The sequence below is a fragment of the Epinephelus moara genome, chromosome 17, assembly GCF_006386435.1.
Source record: "Epinephelus moara isolate mb chromosome 17, YSFRI_EMoa_1.0, whole genome shotgun sequence".
NCBI classification, from domain to species: Eukaryota; Metazoa; Chordata; class Actinopteri; order Perciformes; family Serranidae; genus Epinephelus; species Epinephelus moara.
This window is the reverse complement of record NC_065522.1, coordinates 4358490-4372525: the sequence shown is the minus strand read 5'-3', so window position 1 is coordinate 4372525 and position 14036 is coordinate 4358490. Positions and strand designations below refer to the sequence as shown.

At 41.7% G+C, this 14036-nt stretch overlaps 1 protein-coding gene across 1 annotated transcript in view; it reads left to right on the top strand.

Annotated features, from left to right (window-relative positions):
* Positions 1 to 12782, top strand: part of pelp1 (proline, glutamate and leucine rich protein 1) — a 27838-nt gene extending 15056 nt beyond the window's left edge. The window contains exons 17-19 of the mRNA XM_050066380.1: positions 4506 to 6167; positions 8006 to 8356; positions 11665 to 12782. Of these exons, the coding sequence (XP_049922337.1) occupies positions 4506 to 6167; positions 8006 to 8356; positions 11665 to 11757 (2106 nt within the window). The 3' untranslated portion in view covers positions 11758 to 12782. The remainder of the gene's footprint in view (positions 1 to 4505; positions 6168 to 8005; positions 8357 to 11664) is intronic.
* The last annotated feature ends 1254 nt before the right edge of the window (positions 12783 to 14036 follow it).

The window sequence follows — 14036 nt, the reverse complement described above, 5'->3', positions numbered from 1 at the left end:
TCTGAATTTAACATCAGGAAATTGGTGCTCATCCAAGTTTTTATGTCTTTAAGGCAGTTATGGAGTTTAGTTAATTGATTACTTTCTTCTGGCTTCATCGATAAATACAACTGAGTATCATCCGCATAACAATGGAAATTTATAGAGTGATTTCTAATGATGTTACCTAAAGGAAGCATATATAGAGTAAATAGGATTGGTCCGAGCACAGAACCTTGCGAAATCTCTGTTTATTATGAGTTGAGCAGTAAAGATAAGACCAAATAGTTGGCTGTGTTAAGGCAGACAACCTAAGTGAGATCACAGTAGCTGTCTCAGAGCATTCTATTTTAATCATTTGCAATATATAGTTAAATTTAACAGACCCCCAAGGTAGCTACTGTAAACATCTACTGCTTCCAAAAGATGATTTGTGATTTCTAACAAGGCATAAGCAGACATTTACTCCTTCTGCAAATATTTAATATGATTCATTTTAGTTCCAATTGCTTAATGTTTCCCAGCTAATGCTCCACTTTTGTGCTGTAATGACACAGACTTTATAACTCCTGATTGACACCAGATTTAACAGCAGACCTCAGTAATATTAGGAATATGAAGTAATAGTAATATAGATACCTTCAGACATTCTTTTTCATAATATGAAAAACTAATACTGCTTAATGTTATTAAAGAAGTAAGATACATCAGTGACACATTCTTAGCCGAGATGACTAAACACAATGTTCAAGGACTGCTTACTTCTCATTGGAATTTTTACTGCCAGGACAAATAGCCTTTAGCAAAATTCAGTTCAGTGTCATTAAAGTGTCTGAAAAATAATGACTAAAAAACATTGACTAAAATGAAGCTGAAATTAAAACTGAGTTCCATTGGCTAAATCTTGACTAAAACAAAAGAGAAATACTAAAATGTGACTTTACGGATTAGGCCGGAGTAAAAATGTTCAAACCAGTTTCATATGAAGCCAAACACTGGACCTGTTTACGAAATTTTAACACTAGGTGTTACACTTGGCTTAGCAGCTGCTCCCAAGTGGAACATAATGAAAGCGTGTCCTAACAGCAAACTAGGGTCTGACTATTGTGTGGCATGACGTAACATTGAAACTCTCTGTCAACATTGAATCCATTAAATATGCACTTCTGTTTTGTCATGCGAACAAACCATGTAAATATAAGCTGTGCTTCTGAGAGTGTGCTTCTTAGACTGGAGACATAACCTTGTAAAAGATGGGCAAGTAGCATACTTGCTATCTTCCTACATTTGTACTTCTTAAACAGAAAACACATGTTTTATATTGTGATATATGTAATGATATTTAATATAATTATATATGATGTTTATATTGTGATAGCAAGTAGGTTGTTATTAGTGTTAGTAATTTATCAGAAACTTTCAGCTCCCTGGCATTCTCCCTTCAGCCATGTGCCCCCTTTAAATAGATTTTTATTGTATCAATAATTAAAATATTCAATATTTATATTCAATATATTTCACAAATCAGCCGTCCTGCATCCATTGAGGTACTTTAGAGACAGCAATAAATAGAAACAGGGCGTCTGATAAAACTCTAAGCAGCGCACCTTGTTTTCCTGGCGAGTTAGGACACCTCTTTTGTCGTCTTCAAATCCACAATGTTACTATATTGGTGCTGTTTTACTTTACTTGCGAGACTAACTCTGCCATGTTTCATCTTGTCACCCCAAAAAACGCATGAATTTTCCAGTAAACAAACACAACATGCACTCCTCCACCTACCTGTACTGAAATCTGATCTCATTCATTGTACCATTCTCAGCCCACGGCTTGTTGGACATGTGGTTCCGCTAGTCTGTTAAGAAACACAATATTAAGTCAATCACATCTGTTTTGCTTCTGACTAATGTAGCAAGTTCAGAATCAGAAATACTTACTGATACAAGGGGATTGTGATTCGTTACAGTCGCTCCGATGTAAAAAAAAAAAAAAAAAGAGAGAGAATTATAAGAAGTAAGAATAAGAGAATAAAATAGAAGTATGTAATATAAAGCACTAAAATAAAATAGAAATAAAAATGTGCATTATGCTGCAATTTTTAACACTTGAACTTACTTGAACATAAGATATTAAGAATAAAAATATGTTCACTGTGCTGAGTATGTAAGTGTGTAAAAATACACAAATATGTGTATTGTGGCACATTATCTAAAAAAGTAAACCAGAAATCTTTATAGTTGCATGTCAGGGTATGGCTTAATAATTTACAAGTAAGGGGCGCCGGTGGCTTAGTGGTAGAGCAGGCGCCCCATGTACAAGGCTGCTGCCGCAGCGGCCCGGGTTCGACTCCAGCCTGTGGCCCTTTGCTGCTGCATGTCACTCCCTCTCTCTCCCCCCTTCACAATTGTCTGTCCTATACATTAAAGGCTAAAAAGCCCAAAAAAATATCTTTAAAAAAAATAATAATAATTTACAAGTAAAAAAAATGAACAAGTACAAAGAGAGCTAAAAGCTAAAGGTTGGCAAAAAAAGAATCTATCACAAGTAACTGCAACAAGCTGCATGCACGGTTGGCACATGTGCACTACTTAGTTTGCATAAAATCCAACCAGTTTAAGTTTGTATACCAACCCGAAAAAGATCCAACGCTACTTAAAACCAACTGCGATTTTCAGAAGGCAACTAAGAATATAATATTTTTTAAATACTTGTCTAAATGAACACTGGTAGAATTTTGGGCCTTTGCCCATCTGAACATGGCCAAAATTGGTACATTAAAGGGATAGTGCACCCAAAAATGAAAATGCAGTCATTATCTACTCACCCATATGCCGAGGGAGGCCCTGGTGAAGTTTCAGAGTCCTCACATTCCTTGCGGAGATTGGCGGGGGGAGCGGCTAGCACACCTAATGGCTGACGGCGCCCCAGACTAACGTCCAAGAACACAAAATTGAAACCACAAAATATCTCCAACATGCTCATCCCTAGTGATCCAAGTGTCCTGAAGCCCCGACATAGAAAGTTGTTTCGAAAAACGTCATATGAACTCTGTTTTTAGCCTCACTGTAGCCTGTAGCTCTGACTGCTTCTCTGTGCTCCGCGCTCACGTGTGCGCGCTCAGGGTGATCGGTGATGCACGGTCTCTGAAGAGCAGCAGTCTCGTCAGTACTGATGTCCAGATTCTCAAGTGCAGGCATCGCCAATTCCCAGTCTGAGCAGCAAAGACTTTCCTCATCCGTTGGCATTGCTTTGCATTTGAAACAACTACACCACCAGGTTTCCAGTGCTCGACTCCGGTATTCTGCGGCTGGCTGAGGGTTAGGCTCATGAGCTGCGGCGGCTGCTTCGTCCAGTAGCCTGAGTTCCGTCCGTATACTCGGGCTCAAACAAATACGGCTCAACAAAGAAATGCTGTTCCTCCTCAATTTCAAAGTCTTCAGACATGTTGGGCTGTCCTTTGCTAAAAGACCGTAGTGCAAATTATCTTTTAGCTCTGTGGTTACTGTTGTCTCCCCCTGCGGTGCATGTGTCACGTGATGTAAACACGGGTGAGCAAAGCTCATGCTTTCGCTGGTCTCGCGCAAGCGCGCACACGTGAGCGCGGAGCACAGAGAAACAGTCAGAGCTACAGGCTACAGTGAGGCTAAAAACGTTCAAATGACGTTTTTCCAAACAACTTTCTATGTCGGGGCTTCAGGACACTTGGATCACTAGGGATGAGCATGTTGGAGATATTTTGTGGATTCAATTTTGTGTTCTTGGACGTTAGTCTGGGGCGCCGTCAGCCATTAGGTGTGCTAGCCGCTCCCCTCGCTGATCTCCGCAAGGGATGTGAGGACTCTAAAACTTTACCTGAGCCTCCGTCGGCATATGGGTGAGTAGATAATGACTGAATTTTCATTTTTGGGTGCACTATCCCTTTAAACTGTGCATTGGCAACTCTAATGTAACCATGGGTTGAACTGACTACAACTTTGAAAAATGGATGATGAGTAAAACGCATCTTTATTGTGCCTCTGCGCCAGCAATACCTGTGGCCGGAGGCAATATGTTTTTGGGGTGTCCGTCTGCCTGTACGTACGTACGTCCCATTCATGTGAATGAATGAAATATTGCATTCGTGTAAATGCAGTATTTCAAGAATGCCTTGAAGGAATTTGTTCAAATGAGCACAAACTTTCACTACGATGAACTAATTAGATTTTGGTGGTTAAAGGTCATTGTCACTGGGACCTTGTCTGTCTCATTATTGTGAAAGCGATATCTCAAGAACGCCCTGACCTTCCATCCATCTCATTCTCGTGAATGCAATATCTCAGGAACAGCTTGAGGAAATGTCTTCAAATTTGGCACAAATGGCCACACAAAGATGAACTGATTTGTTTTTGGTGGTCAAGGGTTAAAGGTCAAGGTCGCCTGACGCAGTTTGTTACCTGACATTGTTATTGTTATGGACAGTTTTACTTCAAGTCATTTCACAGTTTTTAATAACTCTCTGTGCTTGTCTCCCCTCGCTCCCTTTGCAGGTGTCCACATTCTGCACTGAGGCTCTGACCATCTGTAACTCCCTTCTCCACCCCCGCACTCCCTCCATTGCCCTCCCCTTACCACCCCTCACCCTGAAACCCACCCCCACTGCTCCAGTCCTCCCCTCCGCCCAGGGACCTACTCCTGGACTCACTTTACCAACGCTCCTAGGAGGCCCTCCCCCTGGTCCTCCATTCCCCACCCGCCACTCCCTCGGCCTTGGACCAACTTCCCTGCTGGGTTCTCTGGAGAACCACCTCTCCCTGGTTCCGGGGCTGCCAGGCCAGGCCCCCACACCGGGAGACATGATCCTGTCCCCCCATGCACACCACCAGCAGGACCCTGCTGGGCTGGGCCTTCCAGAGGGGCAGAGGCCCGTGTTCGTCCGTTATGACAGAGAGGAAGCGGAGGATGTGGAGATCTCTCTGGCCAGTGACTCAGACGACAGTGTAGTCATCGTTCCCCCGGGGATGCTTAACATGGAGAACCAGCAGGATGAGCCTGCAGTGGCAGCAAACTCTCAGAATATGGCCTCCACTGTACCAGGGGGTGCTCCAGTCACACTATCAGGTGCAGAATCTGTCACCATGGTCCCCACCACAGCAACAACAACCACAATAGACGGCGTCTCACTCCCCAATGACCTAGCCACCTCCTCCCCTCTACTCACCACCTCCACCACCCCTATCAACTCCTTCCCTCCTTCCAGCGCCTCAGTTGTCTCCCTGGTTCCACCTTTGAATTCCACCACACTCCCTGCTCCACCTGGTGGTCTGGGAGACTCATTGCCTGGCAGACCCCAGCTGCAGCAGATGCTGATGCAGCCGTCCACACCAGGCCAGCCGGGTCCTATGAGTCTACCGCTCCAGATGCACCAGCTGCAGAATCAGCTTAGCCAACAGGGACGGCACCTCCACCAGCACCAACCACCGCCCACCAGCAATGAAGACTCAGCTGTCATCAACATCAACAGCACGGATGAAGAGGAGGAGGAGGAGGAGGATATGGAGGATGATGAAGAGCTGGATGAGGAAGAGGAAGAAGGAATGGATGAGGAGGACGAGGAGGAGGAAGCTAGCGATTTTAATGAGGAGGAGTTTTATGATGGGGAAGAGTATGACGAATTTGATGAAGAAGAGGGGGAAGAGCTGGAGGAAGAGGAGGAGGAGGAGGAGGATGGGGATATACCTCCACTGGAGGGAGTGGAGGACAAGGCTGGAGAGGCTGGGATAGAGGGGGGGAAGGTGCTCAGAGCAGCGGTGGATGAAGGAGGGATGGCTGGATTCAGTGTGGAGGGAGAAGCAGAGGGAGGGATAGAGGAGATCCAGACCAACAGGTCGGTGTTCGGAGAGGACAGGATAAAGGTGCAAAAGGTGGAGAGCATAGGTGTCCTAGAGGAGGCACGGGAGGGGGAGGGAGAGGAGGACGAAAGCGAAAGGATGGACGACCCCACCATGCCACAAATCCTGTGCGTCACTGGAGGAGCACTGGAGGAGAGGGAGGAGACGGAGGAGGAGGGAGGGGGAGCAGCAGCAGGAGGAGGAGGAGAAGGAGAGGGTGGAGGGCTGCAGGAAGAGGCAAGGTCATGGGAGCAAGGAGCCAGTGAGACTGAGCTGACAGCTGCTGCTGCAGAAGAATGCACAACCAATCAGAATCAACAGGTTGGTAACATCAGCTTTAGAATCTCACCTTAAAAGCACACTGACCACTTCAAAGTCTTAAAATGCACTGAAATCCAAAAAAGGGTGGAAGGATGAAAGAAAAGTGAACTTTTATGCCTTTGCACCAGAGATAGCTGTGGCAGGAGGCATTATGTTTCAGGGTTGTCCATCCGTCTGTCTCTTCCATCCTTGTGAACTTGATATCTCAAGAATGTCTCAAGAGAATGTCTTCAAATTTGGCCAAAATGTCCTCTTGGACTCAATGATGAACTTCTTTAGTTTTTGGTGGCCATAGGTCAAAAGTCAAGGTCACTGTGACCTTGTGTCATCTTATTCTTGTGAACACAATATCTGAAGAACAGCTTAAGGGTTTTCTTCAAATTTGGCACAAACCTATACTCAGACTTAGCTTGGCATAAAGACTGGAAAACATAAGGGAACTGCTCATCAGGCTCCATCCAACAGTAACAAAATCCACCTGCCAGCACCTATAAAGTTCAGTGATTAGCCCATCTTGTTTCTTTAATGGGAGGTTGCCAGACTATATCTTGGCTCTTAGCTGTTTCCAGGCAACCAGCAGAGACTCCATGAAGTTACCAAACCCAGTCAAGAAGTAGTCTGGCACATAACACCTTAAAGTGGAGATGAAACCCTGAACAGCATGACTGTTTGTTTGAATTTTACCTTGGGCAAGATGTGACACTACAACCAAACTTGATATCCACCTAGATTTACTAGAAAAGGGCACAGCCATCTTACAGTAAGCTAGCTGGGGACATCACTGGGATGGGTGCAACACTGTCCTTAAGACTAGTTTAACTTGTTTTTCATTTAATAAGGATTGATGAGATACAAAGAATAACAGACACAGTTAGAAACTAATTGCCTGTGCTTTTTTTTAGACAGTAAGACCAAATAGAGCTGCCTGAACTTGACTAACAGTACAGATTGACAAACCACACAAAACACTTCTCTACACCAAATATGTGCTGTGCCACTGTTTGCATCAAGCGGACAGTGGCATCTTTAAAAATGGCTAACAATTGGTTTTATCACTGTCTGTGTTGCTAGTATGTTGTTAGCTGTGTAGTCAACCATCTGTTAACATAATCAAGAAGGCACTGCTACGCTCTGAGATGAAGTAATCCCCGGCACCCTGCCCACCCTAGTAGAAGTTAATGTGCACTAAAAGGAGTTAAGGTGTGAGCTGTGTTTTAGCTGAATTTAGTTAAAAGTTAACTCAGTAGATGTCGACCTGTTACAAGCAGTTTGACAGGTAAGAAGTGAGAGGGAATGAAATGGAAAGGAAAACAGAGCAAAGGATGTTATGGTTGAAAGAGGGGAAACAATGGAGGGTGGTGCTGGATAAAAAGGCCGAAGGCTATGAAAATAATCCAGGACACTGGTATCTATGATGGATTTATTATAAAATACAGCCTTTACTTTTCCCAGCATGTTAAAAAAGTGGGGCATTTGTAACAAAGACAGGGTTCTAAAGTCCATTCATTCTGGCAGTTTGAGTCTTAGGTTGAAAATGGGCATAACTCCAAGGACTTCTTCATTTCTCCACATTCCTCTCGTTCCACTTCCCGTCTTAACTCCTGAATCATACACATGGCCTCTGTATCAGCAGTGATTTAGGTGGTAGACAGTGGATTGTGACTGTCCAAGAATAAGTCTGTGTTGTGTTATTTTAAACACTGAAAACATGTAAGGTTTCTTTGTAAAACCGGATGCTATGCCCTCCTTTGTTATCTTTGTTTTTGTTCCACTAAAGCTGTTATTGTTCCAAGGAAACTGAGCTCGCCACCCTAAACTGACTCTCCTCTACTCAACAGGAGTCAGGAGCTGAACCTGCAAAGGAAGCCAGTGTGAGTGACAACCAGCCATCCAGTGATCAAGAGGAGCAGCTAGCAGTTGTTGAGGAGGGAGACTCATCAACAGCAGCAGCAGCAGCAGCAGCAGCAGCAGCAGCAGCAGCAGAAGATCCCGAAACCTCAACAGGCCCCAGTACAAAAGAGCAAGAAGAGTCGGACGCTGAGAAAAGAGACGACACACAAGCAGAGCAGCAGGAGACAGAAGGAGGAGGAGGGGGAGAGAGTGAGGGAGAGGAGGGGAAAGGAGTGAAGAGGAAGAGAGAGGAGGAGCAAAGGGAAGAAGAGGCGGGGCAAAGCACTGAGAAGAAAAAGGTAAACATTTACTGGTTTTGTGGTTCAGATGTGTACAGGATTAATCATTTAATCATATGCTTTTTGCAGACTTACAAGTATATGTGTTGTTAAACAGTTGAGGTTACACAAAACATCAAATAATTTAATTTAATTTTTTTTAATTTTATATACTTTATTAATCCCTGAGGGGAAAAATTGGTAAAAAAAAAAAAAAAACAACAAAAAAAAAACACCAGTTTATTCTCATGGTAGTTTACTCCAGCAGGGTCTGACATCAGCACCCACCACCTACCATTCATTGATTTATTCATTCATTTTCCGTAATCCTAATCCCATCCTGTTTGGGGCACCCACTAATCTTGGGTGTCCACCTTGAAACTGTGCTGATGTATAGGTCTTCTGTGTGTGAAGCATCCATGTTTTTTACAGACATACATGTAAATTGTAAGAGAAGCTTGACTGGTGCACAGTGGCATACAACTGCAGGGCAGTAATTCTAATTATTTATTTATTTATTTATAAGATTTTTTTTCCCACAGCCTGAGCCCTACCCATGCGGGTCAGTCAACCTGAACCTGGTCTGACCCGTCAGACTCGGACCTGGGCTCAGGTTAAAACTGAGAACTCTAGCCTAAGCCTGAGTTAAAAAAAATAATAATTACAAGCAAAAAGAGCACCGGAGTGCACTTGGAACGCTGTTGGAAACCGTTTTGCTCTTCTGAGAACCAGCAGCGGAGACTCTTGGCACTCTGTCTGAGGAGCGCCACCCTGACCTAGTTCAAACCTGGGGGAATGTTGAGAAACTACTCCCGTGGGTCGGGTCAGACCCAATCAGGTTAGGGCAGCAAATCAAAGTTCTGGATTGACAGTCGAAGTTCACCGAACTCAAACCAATAAACATCAATAAAAAGATGCGCACACACATACTATACATGGCCACTTGTAACTGTGTCAATTTCTCCATTAAGAAATGCTGCAGCTCCTTAAAACCAAGTAAAGTTCCTGAGTCTTGCTTCCTAATGTAGGCAGGTGTGTTCATGTATGCACATGCATATATACTATGTCCCACCCCCAAAAAATAATAAAATCTTACTCAAGTTAAAGAACCTAAGTATTAGAATCAAATATTCTTAAAGTACCAAAAGTGAGTGTCAGACAAAACAAAAAAAACCTTCCTTGACATAGTGGCAGGTGGTGACAAAAGTTAATTTCAGACCCTGGACTCCAGGATAATGTGGATATTTCAGTTGGATGCAAATGAAATTAAGACTGTGGAAAAATGAACTTTGCAGCACCATGAACAACAAATCCATGTTCAAAGTTGCTATGGCGACATGAGTCATGGTAAACGGTGTAAAGGTAATAAGGATCTCACAGCCTTAAACTTAATGTCTTAGCCAGATGAGCCCTCAAGATTAAGATTGATTTTACAAAGCTGTCACTTCAGAATAGTTTCCTGGTCTTTTTAATAAACTTAATTTGGTGCTCATATAAATTCTTAAATAATAAATGAGTAATCAATGAATACTTACTTTGGGTTTAAATGCAGCAGTCCTTAAAAGACAGTTGCTATTTTACAGATTAAAACAAATTTGATTAATTTACTGCAACACACAATTGCCATACTCAAGAAAGAGCAGTTGGTAGTAAGTTATGTTTGGACTGTTTGTTTTTTTTTCCTTTGTTTGTTTTGTGGGGTAAACTGTTTTATTACTATATATTACATCTGTGTTTTTATTTATAAGGCTCTTGTCGACAGTTCTAGTGGTTATGATAGCATTGTAACAAAGTCGACCAAGTCAAACCTCAGTGTTAGGAAAGCGTAGAAAAAAATCAGGAAACCAAAATCAGTGTAACCCCAGTTACAGCATAAACAAACAAGTACATCTCTGAAACAAAGATAGAAAGATCTGGATTCATCAACACAGAGTGAAGATTAAATTAACACATGGGCAACAGTATTAAGTTCCTTAATACTTTTCCTTGCCAGAATATTATTTTTAAGTTGCCAGCCACCACTAGCATTTTTTGATCATATTCACTAATCTTTGAAGACCCACAGAAAAATTTGTTCTCTGAATATGTAAATAGTATATACCAAAAAATTAAGAACAGACCTTCTGTTTTTATACACAAAAACATTTTATTCTATCTTATGCCATTCCTTTTTTATTAACACTTGAATTTGTGTAAGTCATTTTCACGTACAAAATCCATTTAACGTTTACATTTTATGTTTTTTTGTTTGTTTGTTTTTTTACATTTTTTTCTCATTTCCTGATGTCAGTTTGAACCAACTTGTTTTTCGTCTGAATCACATTCAGAATGTTGATCAAAACAGGAGTAGTCAGAGTCTTGAGTCCATCCACATTTCCATGGCTTGCACAACAGTAAAAGTTTTCGTCTGCACTTTGTCATAAATGACGGAAAGTATCGGCAATGGTGGGCTTAGTGTTAACAAGGAATTTAGTTTCCTGTGTTCTTCTAGTACAGTGGTTTATAAAATATTTTTTGTCTTGCCTCCCTCAGAAGCGGAAAAAAAGTTAATGCCCCAACCCCACGCTTTTTTTTTATCTATTATTAATAGTGATAAGAGCTGTTAATACTCCCAACCACAAGAGAGCAGTGGCAAGTAGCGTTCCTGCTGTGTAGGCTGCCTCTATTGTTTGGTGACACAGTGGATTTCAGTAGTAGAAGAAGAAGACAACTTGCCGCTCTTTGTTAATGTTTACCTACCTCTGCTGCAGTCAGTAATAAATATGCACATTAAATGAGACCCAGTTTCTATGCTACCACAAGTCACTGTGCTAGAAGATTACTGGCAGTACTGAAATGTACCGCCAGACTCTAAAAGGAAAAATAGAGAGAACCTGCCAACAGGTTGTTGGATCATCCAATCTGCTCACTGGACATGCAGCATTGTTGAGACTTGAGACTAAAGTTACCCATAACACACTCTTCCACATAGGTTAGCAAAGATGTTTACGTGTATCTCCACAAAGGCAGTTATTGATGTGATGATTAATGTCACACCAACACATATTTACCAGTACAAATTTTCTGACTGTCCCCCGGGGACAAAAATATAAAAGGCTGCCCCATGTGGATCATCTGAAAACAAAATGTAAATCATCACAGTAATATCAAAAATGCCTTAAAATGCCAAAAATTCTACACATTATCTTTAACCCTTATTGTCAAAATATATCCCATAAAGCACTTGTCAGTCTGAACAGAATTTGCCTTCGTTTGCATCAGACACATCTCTGCTGACAGATCCCAGAGCATGGTCTCAGCAGCTCTCTCTCTCTCTGTCTGTCCCTCAGCTGGATGATGAAGCCATGGCCTCCATGTTGGCTGACTTTGTCGCCTGTCCACCTGATGATGAAGATGGTGCCTCTGGATCAAACCGCTCATAAATATTTGCCAACCTGGACTGATACGGTTGAAGTAACCATGGATACAGCAGATACTGTGAGGATACTGAATCATTAGTGACATTTCCAAGGTTTAGTTACCTCATACAACAACTCCCTTATCATCACACCTTCCACTTCTTCAGTGTTCAGATCAACAGCTAGAATGTGGCCTCCAGTTTTCTTTCTTTTAACAATATTGCCAACTTCAAGCTACACTGTGTGGGGTGTGGGAACTTTTTACTGTTACTCCCCAGCTTGTAAAAACTTGTCAACAATTAGAAGCATGACATTGTCTCCAGTCCCAAGTGCAGCTGCCTGGCTGGGAGGTGAAATGTATTACTCAGAACGCTAGACTTTGTCCTTGTACACAGTACATAGTATCCTACAGTCAGTGTTCAAAGTGGTTTTCTTGGATTCATATGTATCTTTTATGTTTTGTCATCACTGTCAAGTGCTTTGTTATACAAAAGTAAAAAAAATCAAACGTAAGTTACATACACTATGTTTTTTCTTTTTGATTTAATCACTAACCAAGAACAATAATTCTGGTGTCTAAAGATTGCCTTGTAGCAATTCCTCCAAATTTGGCACAAATGTCCACCTGGTATCAACAATTAACTGATGAGATTTTGGTGGTCAGAGGTCAAGGTCACTGTGAACTTGCATCCATCTCATTCTTTTGAATGCAATATCTCAATGCCTCAAATTTGGCACAAATGTCTTCCTGGACTTTACGATGCACTGATTAGAATTTGGTGGTCAAAGGTCAATGTCACTGTGACCTGGCTCATCTTATTCTTGAGAAAGGGATATCTCAAGAGGGACTTGAGAGATTAACTCAAACTTGGTGCAAATGTCTAATTAGACTCAACAATGAAATGATTACATTTTGTTGGTTTTGTCTTTTTGATGTGGTGTTTGTTTAATTTTTGTAAACATGCTATCTCGCTCCCTCACATTTGGCACAAACGTCCACTTGGACTAAATGATTAACTGATTAAAATTTGTAAGTCAGAGGTCAAGGTCACTGTGGCCTTGCATTTGTCTCATTTTCATGACGGCAATATCTCAAGAAATTCTTGAGGGAGTTCCTCAAATTTGCTGCAAAGGTGCAGTTGGACTTAAGAATGAACTGATTAGAATTTGGTGGTCAAAGGTCAAGGTCACTGTGATCTAACAAAACATGTTTTTGCCCGTAACTCAGTAATTCATACACTAAATATGACAAAATTTTACACAAATGTCTAATCAGATAAAATTATAAATTTTATATTCAAAAGGTCAAAGGTCATTTTCACTGTGACTGCCGGTGCCGGATTAAAGACATGCAAAGCATCCAGGTTTAGAATATGAATATGAACACCCATGTATTTATATGAGTCGAGACAGACATGGATATAAACTGTAACCACAACTTGGCTGGTTTGTGGATGCATACGGCAGCAATGTGGTAATTCAAGACTTAAAAGGGTTGGTCCACCCGCAGTACATGAGGTGACCCACTGAGATCTGCTGATTGTCACCAAGACGTTATTTTTTGAAAGACATTTTGCTATTTCGGGTTCAAAATGAATTGTTTGTGTTTTGAGCAGCACAATCTAAATTCTGTTCACCTCGATAGTATTGTTGTGGAGGCAGAAATCTGAAAACTTGAAAATATAAAACCAACAGTGGGACTGGACAGATACCACAAGAGAAAATATTTTTATAATTTTGCGAACTGGCCCTTTACATTTAGACTAACAGGTTATGTCCAGATATCATTCCACACAGGAACTGCTTCATTAAGCATCTAACTAAAGAGTCACTGTCTGTCTATATGTCCTTTGATTTTCTGGACAACAATTCATCCTTTGACCTCACACTTGGCAAATTTATTGCTGAGGATCTAATGTAGTGCAGCCTTGAGTGCAAGATCTAAGGAGGATATTTATTAGTAGTGCGTTATGTACTTTATTGCTCTCTGTTGCTCGCTACAGTACAATTAAGAACAGATGAAGGAGAGACCAGAGATGTTACATTGTGGCAACATCCAGCATCACGTAACTTTCAGTATGAATGCCCAGAAATAGCTGGGCTTTGACTTCATTGAGGCTATAAAATGTTCCTGTGAGTTTTCCAACAGAAATGATACAATACTCTGACACTGCTGGGGGATGAACTATGTAATGACAGGTAGTCTCGCTCACCAGGCCTTTCTCAAGAAAAGAAAGGTCTGGCTGGGTCGACTCTCACTTTAAGATTGGAGAAAAAAACGCCCCGGCTGCTTGTATTTCTTT